We start from the raw sequence: 18,231 nt of genomic DNA, 5'->3' as shown, positions 1-18,231 counted from the left end.
ACAAATTCTGACATTTTATTGAATAATTTATTCAAAGTCAAACATCATTGACAGGTGAACAGTTGGTTCTTGTTTTCAGACTACATGTACAAATAAGATTCACATATAATTTTTCAAACAAACTCACAAGAATATTTAAATTGGTAGTTAACTTAAAAGCTTTACACCAATTTTTAAGAAAACGTGATGAAAAAGTTCCTTATGGGGGATTTAGCACCCTTGACTTGCTATAAGGGTAACTCCTATGTTTTTTTTTAAAAAATATCCCGGGTAACTCCTATGCTTTTTTTTTTAAAGAATATCCCGAATAATTATTAGAAAACTTTTACCAGGTTCTTTTAATCTCTTCATAGTCCTCATAGTTATGGATTCACAGAAATTCAAATTTCTGCTTCAAAGGGGAGATAACAAAGATAATTTGTTATGATGTATGATGTAATGAAAACATTTGGTGACCCCATATTTTTTTTTAATGTTCAAAAGAATTATCTTCTCACATTTAATTTCAATATACATATTTTTGTTTTCTGTTTTCACATAATAATTCATAATTCTGATGGAATATGTCTTTTTATGCACAACCTTAGCTTGGAAACAATATAGGTGAACTACTTTTTATATGTTTTTGATTGAGTATAAAAAAAATATCACTTTTTGTTAATACCTAGATTTACTTATAGCATGTGTAAAATAAATAATATAAACATTTGTGAGCAAGTAATAAAAATAAATAAATAAAAATTGAATTTCATTTTGGCAGACACTAGCATAACATGAGGAAAGTGGCATTTCTTATTTTCATACAAGTATTATAAATGTTTATGTGAAAAATATGCAGGATTTTAATGAAAGCATGTGAACAAAAAACCTGATGAGGGTTCAAGTTGGAACTTAGCATACAAAAAAAAAAGTTGATTACTTTTGAAACTAATCCTTTTAACTTTTGCAGTAACAAATCTAGCTGTAATATATCTGTACTTAAATTACTTGTTACTTTAAAAATAACTCCAATATGAAAGAATCAATTAATACAGGCCAACTAATCTACAAAAAACTTTATGCATATGTAAATTGGTAGGCATAAAATGTATGATATCTGTCAGATAAGAGAGTCTTGTTTTGTGTTTGAAGAAAAATATTTTATAGCTACATTACAACATTTCTTTTACTAACCAATTGAATATATAATTTGTATGAACCAAATAATAATTTTAAATATGCATATCTCAGAATATATTATGTCTATAAGGACTTCATGGGAGGAAGATGCATACATTCACATAAAATTCCTGTCAACCCTTTTTCAACAAACCTACAACCTCATTAAACATTTTAATTTAAAATGGAAAATAGAAGTAAATAAATGGATACTTGTGAGTTATCTCCCCTATTTTGGAGTTATTTTTAATTTTTAAATATATTTCATAGTTTGTTTTTCAGTGATGTTATATAGGTAGTTAGAATGCATTCTTGTTTGGTCACTTGCCAGCATACTGAAAATATACATAAGACATTGTTGGACTATATTGGAATCTTGTGTTCATGCTTGTTTCTGTCTTAAATAAAGTAACAAATAAATTAAAATTACAAAAATGACAAGACATAAACAGACAAAATAAATAAAATTAAACAACTGGTCCCATAAACATAACAAAAATATTCATAAAAAAATAAATTCAGTGTCAAACATTGCCTAAAACTTTTATAATGATCATTCATAAACAAGAACTTTAAATCTTGAATTACATTCAACATATTAATTCAAAAGACAGAATGGACTAAACATGTAGTTATAACTGTAACACAATCAATTGCACTTTGCCCTTTTATATATACATTGTATTTGAAATACTGTCTAACCAATGAAAATTTAAGACTTTCTATTAAAAGATAACTGGCATTTATCAAATTGCTAAAGAAAATGCAGGATCTTAGATTAAGCAAAATACTGCAAGAGTAGGGATTCATCAAAGTGCTAGTCAGCACTGAATGGTAAAGATTGCTTTAATTTATCAGTGGGAAGTAAAATTAATACTAAAGCGTTGGCAATAGTTGATTCAACTACAATTCTGGACAATGGGAGATAACTCCAATTTTTAAAGATGGCTTTAATAATGATATCATTTATATTTTTGGAACAGATATTAGATTCCTGCCCCTTGCAAAAGTTATGTAGTTTTCTTAATAGGTGTAGCATTATTTTGTGACTGGAGTATATGATCATATATTACAGTGATTAATTACTGAAAATGTTCATGGATAGGATGTAAAGAATGTTACAATCAATGCACTATATTTTGTGTATCAAAAAGGTAGTGATAAGCCTTGGAAGATTTAAATATAAAGTCAGTAACATAGGGTTTTGATTGCATTTCATGCAATCTTTACACAAAAACACTTATCAATGTAAGTATCAGTATAAAATTGGAAACTAAACTTATGCTAGGGATGTAGAAAATACACACACTTTTCTGCATCACATCATTTTACTGACTATAAGCACTGTAGATGCAATAGGTAAAACAGATCAAAATCACTATTACATACACTGTATTTGAATTGCAATGAAAATATAGCTGACAAATTAAAACAAACTAGATTTATCTTAATATGTCCTTTAAGTGTCTATTTGGGTAATAGTAACACATAAAGGAAGGCAAGCCAGTTTTCACACAGCTAAAAGAAGACAATTTATTGCTATATTTAACTTATGAAAATGTCAGGTTCCCAGCATAACACATGGGAACTTTAAACAAATAAATGTGCATGTTTAACATTTCGCTATAAAAGTATAAATATGTATGATATGTGAATACAATAACAATAGTTTCTAATGACAACACAACCTAGTAGCTTTGATATTATTCATACATGTACTCACATATCCCTAACATTTAGATATAGCAACACATATGACAGTAACATATACATGAAAATGAATGTGATGTGAATGATATTTGAAGTATTATACAAGAATATGTCATGACTTAGTTTTTTGGTTGGTTTTATAACACATGATATATAGAGAATTTCAATTTATAACATTTAATTTTCTATTCAAGGGTCATTATTTTGAGATTTAATGTATCTTTTATACAATACAAATACCATGAAGTTCAGGAAACAACAGAGCTATTTACTTAATTTTGAGTAAAAAGTAAAGTATAAATTTATAAATATTACATTTTGTGAACCACAAAAGAAGTTATCACTAACAAATAAATTATTCCTTTACAACCTTCAAGAAATAATCATACAATTTTTGACATTTACTTTTAGACTACTATAATGAAATGTGTCACTTGATATACAGCTTTAACTTCAAACATTGCTGAAAATTTCATACTTTATAGCAATAAATATAGTATCAATGCATTATATTTAATTCCAATAAAACACATAGAATTACATCAATACAATGTAATTAATTTGTTTTGAGTATTGTGTATCTTATCATGATCAAATGCCCTTGAATTCAATATGACATCAAAAAGGGTACATTTCCTGCATCAATTAATCATTTTTATACAGAAATTGACACACTTACCACTGACAAAATCAGATGGCTTGCATACAAATGGAATGTTAGCAAATATCCAAGAAATTGATATAATATATTATTTTGATTTCTAAATGCCTTTTTAAAATTAAAATAAACTTTCCATCCTACTGAGGTATGCTAACAAAATCTGAATTGGAACTTTATAAATATCTCTGGCTTTGTATCAAAGTTTGGAACTACATAAAACTTCAAGTGAAAATTTTCAATCAATAAATTATGTATCCAATTCAATTTTGTATGACACATACTATTTTTAAGTTTAGTTTACTTTCAGGCTCTCATTAAAAGATCACTTTTGGTGTTTTATTGTCAGGTACAAAATTTGGAACAAATTTAATATTGATTATGACCTCTATGTGCCACTATTTTCTCTTTCACTAGAGTAACCAAGAGTTACATTGAAACATAAAACTAGAGGCTCTAAAGAGCCTGTGTCGCTCACCTTGGTATATGTAAATTAAACAAAGGAAGCAGGCAGTTCATGACAAAATTGTGTTTAGGTGATTGTGATGTGTTTGTACATCTTACTTTACTGAACATTCTTGCTGCTTACAATTATCTCTATCTATAATGAACTTGTCCGTGTAGTTTCAGTGGAAAATGTTCGTAAAAATTTACAAATTTTATGAAAATTGTTAAAAAATGATTATAAAGGACAATAACTTCTGAGGGGGTCAATTGACCATTTTGATCATTTTGACTTATTTTTGAGTCTTAAATTGCTGTACATTAATTTATTGCTGTTTACAGTTTATCTCTATCGATAATAATATTCAAGATTATAACCCGAAACAGCAAAATTTCCTTAAAATTACCAATTTAGGGGCAGCAACCAATTTTATCAGGGCAGATAGATCTTGACAAGATAAACATTTTAACCTTGTCAGATTTGCTCTAAATGCTTTGGTTTTTGAGTTATAAGGCAAAAACTGCGTTTTCCCCCTATGTTCTGTTTTTAGCTGTAGCGGCCATCTTGGTTGGTTTGTCCGGTCACAAAACACAATTTTTAAACTAGATAGCCTAATAATGATTCTGGCTATGTTTGGTAAAATTTGGCCCAGTAGTTTCAGAGGAGAAGATTTTTGTAAAAGTTAACTAAGATTTACGAAAAATGGTTAAAAATTGACTATAAAGAGCAATAACTCCTAAAGGGGTCAACTGACCATTTTGGTCCTGTTGACTTATTTGTAAATCTTACTTTGCTGAACATTATTGCTGTTTACAGTTTATCTCTATCCATAAAAATATTCAAGATAATAACCAAAAACAGCAAAATTTCCTTAAAATTACCAATTTAGGGGCAGCAACCCAACAATGGGTTGTCTGATTCATCTGAAAATTTCAGGGCAGATGGATCTTGACCTGATAAACAATTTTACCCCATGTCAGATTTGCTCTAAATGCTTTGGTTTTTGAGTTATAAGCCAAAAACTGCATTTTACCCCTATGTACTTTTTTTAGCCATGGCGGCTATGTTTTTTAATGAAATGGGAATTAAAACACAAACTTTATTCTAGATACCCTAGGAATCAATCAGGTGAAGTTTGGTTTGAATTGGTTCAGTAGTTTAAGAGGAGAAGATTTTTGTAAAAGTTAACGACGACGGACGACGGACGCCAAGTGATGAGAAAAGCTCACTTGGCCTTTTGGCCAGGTAGGCTAAAAATTCCTTGACTTTTACTGTTAATTCAGATATAATTGCATTTGTTTAATGGGAAAGAATCATATAAATATTTTTTTTATCCATTTAACATGTTTTAAATCATTTCTAAAATAACTTTCCTATTTAAGTAGAAATGTAGGAAAGGTTCATATATTCACTTACAAATTTGCAGTAATTGAAAGTGCATTCTGACTTACTGTGTTTAACAAAGCTTTGATAAAGACATACATAAGGTGCGTAACAAAACAACAGATGCGTTTGAATGAATAAATGCAATAATAATGGTCACCTAGATAGGTTTCATTTGATTGTACTTCATATCAACAATGGTTTCTGAGTAATGTTTTATATCACAAGTCTTGAAATGAATAACATGTACAATGGCATGACTAGATACTGTGACTAGGAATCTGGTTGAGTCGGCTCTTCTGGAACTTCTGTAGTTATATATTCTAAATCTTTTGCTTGTATTTTCCTTATTGCACCTTCCCATGATTTTAAACACTAAAATAACAAGTAGAGATATTTTTCATGACTTATTCTACAAAATGTTTTATGGTAAAAAAAATTCTGCTTCATTGATAAAAATAATTGCTTTATAATAAACACAAGATAATACTTCAACAATTTAACACAACTAACTGATCACAGATTTTATTTGTGATTCATCAATGAAGTATGTCTGAAGTTTTTATTTGTCTGGATTTATCAAGAGATCCTCAGTTAGTCCTTAAATTCTAAATAAAGTATACTTTGTCTTAATTCTGATTGACTTAGTAAAAAGTTGGAATAGCTAACAGATACAATTCAAACTCCACTTAAAGCCAAATAAAATGCAATAAAATACAATGCAATGCAATATGTGTTTATTCCAATTAAGGTACACCAAGAGAAAATATGAAGATACAATCATTATTCAGTAATACAAAAAATACTGACTATGTTTGCATTAGTGTGACCCAAGGGGAGACAAACTATTTTGGTATATTAATTGATGCTGCTGATTGTCTATACCAGTTCATCCCTTTTGAATTGGACAATAAAACAAAATAAAAATATTTTACCTTTTCATAATATTTAATTTGTCTATCAGCTTGAGACATAAATAATTCCTTGAGATCTTTTTGTTTATTTTTATGCCATCTTTCCATATCAGCCCTGAGATCAGTGTCTGCACATACGGTTTTATCATTTAATTCTTCCATTTGCTTTGTTAGCTGTAACATAAAATAGAACACCTTTGATAACCAAATTATTGTCATTCAACATTATTACAAAGACAATTTTATCTGATGAAATATATTTTTCAGCTAAGTGTTTTTCATAAATTGAAAAATCATTGTTATTCAGTTTTATATATGAGTTATGTTTTATACTGTTACTTCTCCATTTTATCTCCCCAAAATCTCAGCTTTAAGTTGAGATCTAAATCTACCTTTGAAAAGCATACTTTTACATATATTAATCCTTTATCTTGATAGCCTCTGTTGTAAATTATTTTCTTATAATAAATAAAAATCTGGATGTTGTTTAGAACACTATTTATGTAACAACAAATACTTAGCGATGATATTTGTGATCATATGTAGTTTAGATAAAGAAGACGTTCTTCATTATATCATTTAAAATATGTGATAGCCTGTTTACTACTGTATATAAAACATATAAGCTAAGATAATAGTATGCTAATGCATGGAAAGCATAATGAGAAACCTAAAAAAAAAAATTTAATGGAGTATTTCTACTGCATGTACCAAGTTTAAAAAAAAATGTGTACCTCCTCTATATTATGTTCTAATTTGTCTTGTTTCTGTTGTTTAACATCTTCTGGATCTTTGCCAAGGAATGCACCAATAGAATAAGTCTGATCAGAGATCTTTAACTGCAATAAAAAAACAAGTGAAACTGCGAGCTACTGCTCACTGATGATACCCCCGCCGCAAGTGGATAATATTAATAGTGTAAAAATATGCAAGTGTTCGGTAAACAGGAAGTTGTCAAGTGATCAATCTGAAAACGCATCACATGGTATAGCTGACTTATATAAATCCTGAAACCAAATTTCAGAAATCCTTGTACTGTAGTTCCCGAGAAAAATGTGACGAAAATTTTCAACTTGGCTATCATGTGTAAAATCATACAAGTGTTTGGTAATCAGGAAGTTGTCAAGTGATCAATCTGAAAACGCATCACACGGTATAGCTGACTTAGATAAACCCTGAAACCAAATTTCAGAAATCCTTGTACTGTAGTTCCTGAGAAAAATGTGACGAAAATTTTCAACTTGGTTATCATGTGTAAAATCATACAAGTGTTTGGTAAACAGGAAGTTGTCAAGTGATGAATATGAAAATGCATCACACAGTATGGCTGACATATATAAATATTGATACCAAATTACAGAAAGGGTGGATGTGTAGTTCCTGAGAAAAATGTGACGAAAGTTTCATGGGACGGACTGACTGACGGACGGACTGACGGACGGACTGACAGAGGTAAAACAGTATACCCCCCTTTTTTAAAGCGGGGGTATAAAAAGACCTTTTAATTAGTACATGAGACATTACAGGTCTAAATAAAAGCAGTTCTAAAGGTAGATGCACACAAAAATGAAGCATTCTGTTTCAGGGCCAAGTTCTAAATCACATTTTCAAATAATTACTTGTTTCAAAGTTCATGCTTATAGACTTATGGAAACCTTTGGTCAACCCTTTGTAAGAAAAATTGATTTTAAACAGTTTTAAGGGGAGACAATTCATATAGTTTTTTTATAGACATCAGTAGCAGGAAATTTTCAAGAAAGATATAAATGACAATTGAGAAAGGTAGGTTACATTTCATATTTATGCTTATACATTTTGTTTTGAAGTACATTTAACAAACAAAAATAATCATTAAGCCTTTACATGAACAACTAAAAACAATTTGATAGAGAAAATTATGGCCATATTTATAACAAAGCAATTTATGAAAAACAATTATGAGTTTATGACAGACATCAACAAACAACATATGCTGTCTTTACTGTACATAATGTGTCAACAAAAACCAAACTCATACTTTTGTTCTCTGAATTGTCTCCCTTTGAACAACTATAGTAATTTTTGTTCCGATTTCCAATGGTGTAATCGTTCTTTGATTTGAATATAAGTGTAATCTTCGGGCTTGTAGTTCAACTTATTAACACATTTTTAAAGATGCTTTATACTTATCTCAATTGGCAAAGTTACATCAAAGAAATTTCAGTATTTATCACACATAAACGATAAAGAGAGTTTGCTTGAAAGAAATTTATTCTGTATATTCCAAATCCATGTGATAAAGTTTTAAAAGCTACAATCATTGTTAGAAATCTGTTTTAGCACTTATGGTTTTATATACCTGTTCCCTTTCATCTTTTTTTCTATTGAGCTCATCAACAGTAGCATCAAATTCCATTTGTATAGCATCACGTCTTCGTAAAACAGCCTAAAAGAAAGTTAGAAATTGGTTAAATCTAGTCATTATTGAAAAGTTATCTTTCTCTCATTTTTTTAATGACTTTTTATTAACTATTTATCTAATAATTGTGGGAATAGAACAACTATCTGTCATGATCACTGAGTGGAAGGGCATTAGTAGACTAATACTTATAATGCAGTGTTTTGAATGGAATAAAATTGAGAATGGAAATGGGGAATGTGTCAAAGAGACAACAACCCGACCAAAATAAAAAAAACACAACAGCAGAAGGTCACCAACAGGTCTTCAATGTAGCGAGAAATTCCCGCACCCGGAGGCGTCCTTCAGCTGGCCCCTAAACAAATATATACTAGTTCAGTGATAATGAACGCCATACTAATTTCCAAATTGTACACAAGAAACTAAAATTTAAATAATACAAGACTAACAAAGGCCAGAGGCTCCTGACTTGGGACAGGCGCAAAAATGCGGCGGGGTTAAACATGTTTGTGAGATCTCAACCCTCCCCCTATACCTCTAACCAGTGTAGAAAAGTAAAAGCATAACAATACGCACATTAAAATTCAGTTCAAGAGAAGTCCGAGTCTGATGTCAGAAGATGTAACCAAAGAAAATAAACAAAATGACAATAATACATAAATAACAACAGACTACTAGCAGTTAACTGACATGCCAGCTCCAGACTTCAATTAAACTGACTGAAAGATTATGATTTCATCATATGAACATCAGGCACAATCCTTCCCGTAAGGGGTTTAGTATCATACCATCATAACATATATGAGAAGAACATAACCCGTGTCATGCCAACAACTGTTTTTAGAATAAATGTGTTTAGTTCCGACGCAAAGACCTTATCAGTGACTCAATATTAACGCCAAAATATGCAATCTTTAATGACTTGACAACAGTATCGTAATTATATCCCTTCTTAATAAGTCTATTCAAAGGTTTTGTAAGTTTATGAGGTGAATACTGACACCTTTGTGCTTTATAAAGAATATTTCCATAAAAAATTGGATGTGAAATACCTGAACGTATAAAAAGTCTGCATGTTGAGCTATATTTACGAATGATGTCTTTATACCGATGATAAAATTTAGAAAATGTTTTGACTAGTTTGTGATATCGAAAACCCTGGTGTAATAATTTTTCAGTAATACATAAATTTCTCTCGTTAAAATCTAAAACATTGTTACATACACGAGCGAATCGTACAAGTTGAGATATATAAACACCGTAAGATGGTGACAAGGGAACGTCACCATCTAAAAACGGATAATTAACGATAGGAAATGAAAAATCATCCCTTTTATCATAAATTTTAGTATTCAGCTTTCCGTTAGTGATATAGATATCAAGATCGAGGAAAGGGCAGTGGTCATTGTTAGTATTAGCTTTATTTAAAGTGAGTTCACCAGGATAAATTTCATTAATATACATACTGAAGTCGTCATTATTGAGAGCCAAAATATCATCCAAATATCTAAAAGTATTATTAAATTTGTTTATCAGATGTTGTTTTGATGGGTCTTTGCTTATTTTTGTCATAAATTGTAACTCGTAACAATACAAAAAGAGGTCCGCAATAAGTGGTGCACAGTTAGTCCCCATTGGAATTCCGATAATCTGACGATATACGGAATCCCCAAAGCGAACAAAAAAGCATTGTTTAGGATCTTGTAGTTCAACTCATTTACACAATTTTGGGGAATGCTTCATACTTTTCTGCATTTGCAAAGGGTAAAGGCAACCATATGACCTTACACAATGAGAAATCCTATACTGTAGGTTATAAAAGGCCCCTACATGAAAAATATGAAACAATTCAATTGAGAAAACTAATGATCTAATTTAGAAAATAGTCAAAATTTGATCTTCCCTTTCTAAATTGACTTTACAAATATGTGTGGTGTGTTGCTAATGACATTTCTAAGCACCATAGTTATTCATTTTTTTCCCTAAATGTCTATTTTAAACTGAGTTTCCCAATTTGTTAAAAATTAAATCTCACTGCCTACCCCAGAAAACTAAAAATAACCACATCTTCCAGGGCTCACGCTACCAGGCGAAGTGGGCAAAGAAGTCGCTTTCCCGACTGTCACTTCACTTTCCCCGACCCCCAAAAGCGAAAAGAAGTCTCCCTGTTCTTGACAATACATGCTTTCAGTCGCTTCCGTCATTGGACATTTTCAATTTTTACCAAGTTGATGAAACATCAACTTTTTATTGATATTAAAGAAATTTAGACATAAACGATTCATTATCTTAAGAAAAGAGGTTGAAGCATTGTCTTTGAAGTCTGTAGCAGGTTATTTGATAAAAATACAACTTGTTATCACTTCGTGCATTTCCGCTTGTTCCGGTGCTTGTTACTCGAAAACGTACATCAACCTATATTTCAGCGGCAAAATAAGTTTGTTTCTTCATTTAAACATGATACAAGTTGCCTCCAGTAAGTGTTTAATCCATTTATTGCATTATAAACGTAATGTTCCCTTCCAAATAACTTGTCAAACATCGTTTATTTTTGTAAATTTTCTTGCATTCGTCCGCCATTGACCGATTTCTAAACTACGGATCTCAACCGGACCAGCTATGACTGAAATCCATACTTTTACAATAATTACTACGGACGCACGGATGGAACAGCTGACAGAAGAATATTGATGCCAAAGGGGAAAATTACGTATTCCACACGAATTAAAAGACTTTTGGTTACATCTAATTGATTGGTGTATATAGTTCTCTATATTTTTATGGATTGTTTCAAACTATTGATTAAAGTTGTTTAACTCTGAGACTATCATGACTATTATACTATTATCAATATATTATGGCCCAGCTTGATAACTTTTATTTTTTTTTATGAAAAACACTGATTTTCATACACAAGATAGTTTTGAATTAAATTGTAATTGAAATATTATAATTTCTTTACCTTTTTAAGATAACAAATTTTTTTTTTTAGTGCTAGATACTAAATATTTAATTGGTAGTTTCTCACAAGAACCTGAGTAAAACTTAACAACTTTTAATTTGAAATGTTGCTTTAATTGTATACTCAGATATGAATTGAACATTATAAAAAGAACATTATTTACATATGACCCTTTATACTATACATGCTATAGTATAATCCAAACATTGTAGCGCACCGCGCGAAAGAGCACTTCTCTTTCAAATCTCACCACTTCTCCCTATCAGTTTCAAAAAGAGAAGTCACTTCTCCCTATAATTCTGAAGTAGTGTGAGCCCTGATCTTCGAAAATGGCTAAGCTTCATAAGAAGACATCATACATATCCAAGTTTAGGTTATTGACAGGAAAATAGAGGAAAGGCAACAGTTGTTGTCTATCTCAAATGAATTGAGTATCTTGACCCCCAAATATAAAGAGTTGTATTTTTAATAAAGAAGTGGTATTACAGTTTATGGTCATTAAAGCTGTTTTTCATTTGTGGGATAGATGTTTCTTTCGATAGTTGTGTCCTTTTCAATAGGTTGTCATTCTGTTGCAATATAAATAACCCAAGTAATAAGATAGATACCTTAATTGCATCTGTAAATAATATATATTCTTTTAATGGTTGGGCAAAATCATCATCATTTGCATCAATCTAAAATGTATAAAGATTAAAAATCATAATGATATAAAAATGCTAGAATGTGTATGAAAAACACAAATGCTGATTTACACTATTTATGGAAAAGTCCTTGATTTCAGGAATCCTTCAAATGTGAGTCAATAGTTTATCTATAGAAATGGTCATTTTGTTCTGTTTAAAAATAATAGGGGGAATAATGCCCCATGTTTCGCCCAATTCTATGAAAATTTTAAGGAAAATGTATATAACATTATATTTCTCTAATATGACAAAAGTTAAAGTATTTCAGAAAATAAAAACAATTTTCAAATTCGATGAGTTACCATGGCAACCAAATTTGAATCACTTTACAGAGAACTAGGAATTTAAATATTCAAGTTAAATATCAATGATGAGAATTTTGTAAAAAAAGCTTTATAAAAATGACATTGATACATACCACTTCCCTCATATACTGACAACATTTGTCTACTGCATCTGACATGGCAAGCAAAGAGGGAACCAGTTCTTCTTCAGAATTAGACCAAAGTGTGTATATTGGACCCCATTCACTTAGTTCTATTAAATGCTCTGGAAAAAAACCATTTCAGTAAATCATTCAATCTTCAAAATTTCAGAAAATAAAAATATGGACCACTAAATATACAATATTAATGCCTACTTTTTTATAGACAGAGCATTAAATTTGTTACTGATCCTAGACTGAGTATTCTCTCATCTTATTCACTGACATTTGGGAATATTTCTACTCCTATCACAGTGTTAGTCATTAGAATAGATTTAAGATTCGCACAGTAAAATGCAATACCAAATACATCTTAAAAAGCAAGAATATTATAATTCACAAACACAAAGAAAAATAAACATTTTTATTAAATCTTGAACATGAAAAGAGTAACAATCAGTATTAATTCATTATCAAAGTCAATAACTCTGATCAATTGATCAGCAATATTGACCTGTTTAACCTGTAGATCATAATGGTATGGTAATTTTTACTATGTAAAGTTTCTTTTATAACAGATTCAAGGCAATAATAAAACAACATGATTATTCACTTTTTCAGGACTTTAAAACAGGTTGCCATATTTTTCTGTGAAGGTCATTGGAGATATTTACCTTAACATGCTAACATCATCAATTGTGCTTAAACTGCTTTAGTTTTGAGATATGAGCTAAAATCCACATATCTATTTCAAACTAGATTCCCTTATAAACATTCAAGTCAAGATTTTATAACATTTGGCCAAAAAGTTTCAGAGGGGAGATCTTGGAAAAGGTTTATGAAGACAGGCAGAAAGGGCTAGCTAAGTTAAAATGTTTTCTTAACAATAAATGTTACCTGCTTGTTCTTTTGAAACCCTCTGACATATCCTGTCCATAACATTAATCTTTTCTGACAAGGCATGTATATAGTCATACATGATAACAAATTCTGGAGGTCTGTTCTTATTCATGTATGAAGCACTTATGTTATGTAATGAATCTGTCACTCTGCCTAATAAACCTGTTCCTTGTTTCTTATATGCTTGGAATTCCTGAAACAAAAAACAGAAGACTTGTAAATTGCTATACATAAATGTACATGTATTATTCATATTGAAAATGAATCAACAGTAATTTCATTTAAGTGAAAAAGGTAAATATCTGACTACTAGTTTCTTATTTTCAGAAGTTATTAAAAAAGTATGAAGTAAATAATGAACTGTAATTCAGTGGTTGTCGTTTGTTTATGTGTTACATATTTGTTTTTAGTCCATTTTTTTACATAAATAATGCCGTTAGTTTTCTCGTTTGAATTGTTTTACATTGTCTTATCGGGGCCTTTTATAGCTGACTATATGCGGTATGGGCTTTGCTCATTGTTGAAGGCTGTGCAGTGACCTCTAATTGTTAATGTTTGTGTCATTTTGGTCTTTTGTGGATAGTTGTCTCATTGGCAATCATACCACATCTTCTTTTTTATATGGTTATAATAAACTAGATCTGCTGTATAATCAGTAATATCTCAAAAATTGAGAATATCACCCTGGTAACAAAACTGCTGTTATGAATAGTCATACAATTATAATAAACATAATGCATTCTATAATTCATATTTTTTTCATTTAGAGCCATGGTGTTGTTAGTTTTCCTCCCAATTTATGATCATGAGTTTGAATGTCCTTCTGGTATCTTCCTGCCCTCTTTTACTTCAATTTGTAAATGGTGTGGTTTTTTTTCTTTTTCCAATTGGGAAATATCATATACATGTATAATATTAGTTACACAGTGTGCAATTGTCCTAATACAAGAATTCATCGGGTCAATAAAATTCATATCGGGTGAGGTGAAGCCAAACCCGATATGAATTTTATTGACACAATAAATTCCGTATTAGGACAATTGCACACTGTGTAACGAATTTATCCTTATTTTGTTATATTACAAATTAATATATTCAACTTCAATAATTAGGACAATATCAACCAAATATAATTATACATTAATCTAAAACTGTGAAAAATATTTAGACTATAAAGCAACTAAAAAAAAAATATTATTAAGTCAACGTTATAAGGGAGATAATTCCAACTGACATAATGAAAATTGGTATTGAAATTTATTACATCAATATTAGTCAATCAAATTGCGAGAAATAAATAGGGATAAGATGATTTATCATACACATACCCATGCTTTTGCTGTAAGAAATACTTGAAAACTCTTATCAAAGGACAAAACAGGATGGTCAGCTATGCGTTTCAGAAATTTCTGTAATGCTGCTTGTCTAACTCTTAGAAATTCTGGGCTGAAACGGTCCAATCTTCTCAAACTATGCTTCTCAGGAAGTGGCTACAACATTCAAATCAATTATATATATCAATGTAAAGTTATAAACCATAAAACTTGGGACTGCAATTTCCAAATCATTAATGTGCATTATTAATTTAAAAATAAAATCATTGTGGGTGAAATATCCAAATCATTTTAATATGTTCACCAAAGTAAACCAGAATACTAGTGACTACAATATTCAAATCAATTATGTACACCAATTCAAACCACATTTCATTTTTATTTTTTTAAATGGTCGTACCATAGTAAACTGTATACAGAACTATCTAATTTTGCATCAAACATGTACAATTAATATCTTTTGTAAAACACTACATTTGTACATAATAGTCAATGATAAAACACTACAGAGAGTTCATTATCTGTGTAGAAAGAATGTCTGAAAAATAAATTTGTCATTTGCAATACAATCACTCTGATAAACAAATAAAGACATGCATTTAAACTCTTATTTCTTGCATGTAATTTGAAAAATTCTGTTTTTGTTTTTTACATCTCATTACAGTAAATAAAGATAATTTTCAAGTGAGCCTTAAACATGAGATACAGTGTGTATTGCCATTATATAAGTAAATTAAATGAAGCTTCACACAATCAGACAAAAATCTTACAGGAACTAAATGTGTTGGGTATGTTTCTTCCAGTCTCTGTCTCAGCCATAAAAAGTCATTATATCGTCTTCTTACTGAATATTCACTGTCATCATATTCACTTCGAGTTGTCTGCAAATCAAACATTAACCAATTTACTTTATACAGATATTTTAAAATTGATAAATTATCATATTGTTGGGACTTATAAAAGTACAGCTAAAATTCTGAATCCCTCATGGAACTAAAAAGTAAACTAAATCAATAGAATTTCCAAATTTCACTAATTTTGTATGTAATTACCTAACAGACCTTGTTTGAGTCCCACATAAACATTTCACTAAACTCAATTATTGTTAATAATCTATATCAACATGATCAACTAATGATTATACATGTACACTTTATAAGCAATTTACAGACTTGTCTATTTTAAGTTGACATCTTGTTTCATTTGAAATCTCTTAAGAGTTTTTTAAGCATAGTTCATCTATCTAGTGCAAGATAATATCTGCAATACAGGCAAGGTGCATTTAAATATTAATTTACAATAATATTAAATGTGAACCTGCTAGATAACTCTGAAGAAACTACATGTACAACATAAACATGATACAGGAGTTCTTTTGTTTCATAAATTTGCATGATTCAAGAACAGAGAAAATGTATCATGAATTATTCCTGGGTTATATTCCACTGTTTATAGCTAGATACTAACAAAGAATAAAGAACACATTGATGATATTTAATGTAATGCCAGTAAAAATAATGATGATATTTAAAAGAAGATTTATTTTACCCTTAAACTATATATTTTCATTGCGTTCAAAGGGAGATTTTGTATAAAATTCTACACCTACTTTAGCATTAACTCTAAATGTAACATAGGATTCCATAGTACCAGTATGCTTTTCTGGGTCATCAACATTAACAAATAGGTCGTGTGTGTCATCCTCTGCATCTTCAAAATGACTCAAATTGGCTATTAGACTAGAACTTCTGGAAATACTGAGGTCTGACTTTCCAGATGCATCCAAACTTAAACTCTCCATCTGGAAAACAAAAGACAGATTGTGTAATATTATGAAGAGAGTGGAAACTGGCTAAATACAAACACATATTTAAAAATCAAATAATAAATTAGCATGATTAGTGAAGTAACTGTCAATATTTTCATCAAATGATATCAAATAAAAGTCAATATACATAACAAAGGACCTAAAAACAATAAATATAACTGAGTTATGGCCCTTTTTATGCAATGTACAAAAATTGTGCAGCAAACCTTTGGACTTTTTTTTGGTAGATTTTGCAATTGTTGTGGGTGTAAAATGTCTTTCTCAAAATTTGTGTTCACATAAAACCAAAAGTTACCATATTTTGGAAATCATGATTTACTGTAAACTATTAAAGGCACTTGCCTTTTATTTAAAACCTATGTAATGTCTAGATGTTTTTTTTTTTTTTTCTTGTTTCATTGAGTTGCTGTTTTATTTGACATGGAATAATAACTGTTTTTTTAAACGCAGTCACCCCCAAAAACTAACAGGTGAAGGCAACATTGGACACCTTCTGTAAGAACCATATTTTTTCGAACAATAATTCAGCATCACATATATATATATAATGCATGTAACTTTTATATATCTTATTCCAGCTATGCTCAAATATAGGTGCATATACATATTCTAATTTCAGCCATACATGTATTTGTCAATAGTCATGTAAGGACATTTACAAATAATTATAATGTCTTGGCAGTCGATGTAAGGTGTCAAAGAAAAAAATATAATAATATTTCATTATGTCATAATTATTTTGACTAAACTGACATAAGTGTAATAGTCAGATACAAATTTAGGAATTATAGTTATCTTTTACCATTGCAAACTTGTACCTATGTCAACTCCTACCATAGTAAACTATTTCTTATAACGATTTCAATTCTTTTTTATAAAGCATTTGTATATTGTATATATTTTTAATGGTAAGAGTTCTGACTAGTTTGTTTTCGCAGTGGAGTGTTTACTTAATATAGTAGTACTAGTTGGCATGGTACAAGTTTGCAATGGTACAAATTTACAATGGTAGGAGTTAACTTCCTTTGCAAATTTAGAAGCTATAACTTAAGAGAATCATATCTGACATAAGTTAAATAGATACAAATTAAGACAGTGGCAACTATAATTTGTCCATGACATACATAACTTCTTATATATTTTTCAATTGGGATATAATTTATTTAAACATTAAGCTAGAGTAAACATCCTAGTTAGTAAATATCCGCCCATCATTTATTAACATAAATTATGTTTGATGAAAACAGTAAAGTCTGAGAAGTAACAAACATCAGCATCATCTGTGATATCTAGACCACTGATCAAAGGGTCTTTAAAAGCTCTTTTTTCTTCTGATTTTGTAGGAGAGTCGTTTTCCTCATCTTTGGAGCCTGAACTGTAGCCTGTATCTGCCATATTTTTCTAATATCTCTTACGATATTATAAATATGC

General features: G+C 29.9%; 1 protein-coding gene across 1 annotated transcript; it reads right to left on the bottom strand.

Moving 5' to 3' along the window:
* Nucleotides 1-18,226, bottom strand: LOC134683384 (sorting nexin-7-like). The gene is made up of 11 exons (XM_063542668.1): nt 18,070-18,226; nt 16,582-16,773; nt 15,743-15,853; nt 14,967-15,128; nt 13,636-13,831; nt 12,733-12,863; nt 12,237-12,305; nt 8,607-8,693; nt 7,003-7,107; nt 6,290-6,442; nt 1-5,729 (listed from the first exon to the last, which is right to left on the bottom strand). Exons 1-11 carry the CDS (start codon nt 18,193-18,195, stop codon nt 5,628-5,630), a joined length of 1,434 nt encoding a protein of 477 aa, XP_063398738.1. The 5' UTR covers nt 18,196-18,226; the 3' UTR covers nt 1-5,627.
* Nucleotides 18,227-18,231: the final 5 nt, after the last annotated feature.

The sequence above is a fragment of the Mytilus trossulus genome, chromosome 1, assembly GCF_036588685.1.
Source record: "Mytilus trossulus isolate FHL-02 chromosome 1, PNRI_Mtr1.1.1.hap1, whole genome shotgun sequence".
NCBI lineage: Eukaryota > Metazoa > Mollusca > Bivalvia > Mytilida > Mytilidae > Mytilus > Mytilus trossulus.
Note: the sequence above shows the minus strand (reverse complement) of the source record. Positions and strands in the feature narration are given on the sequence as shown.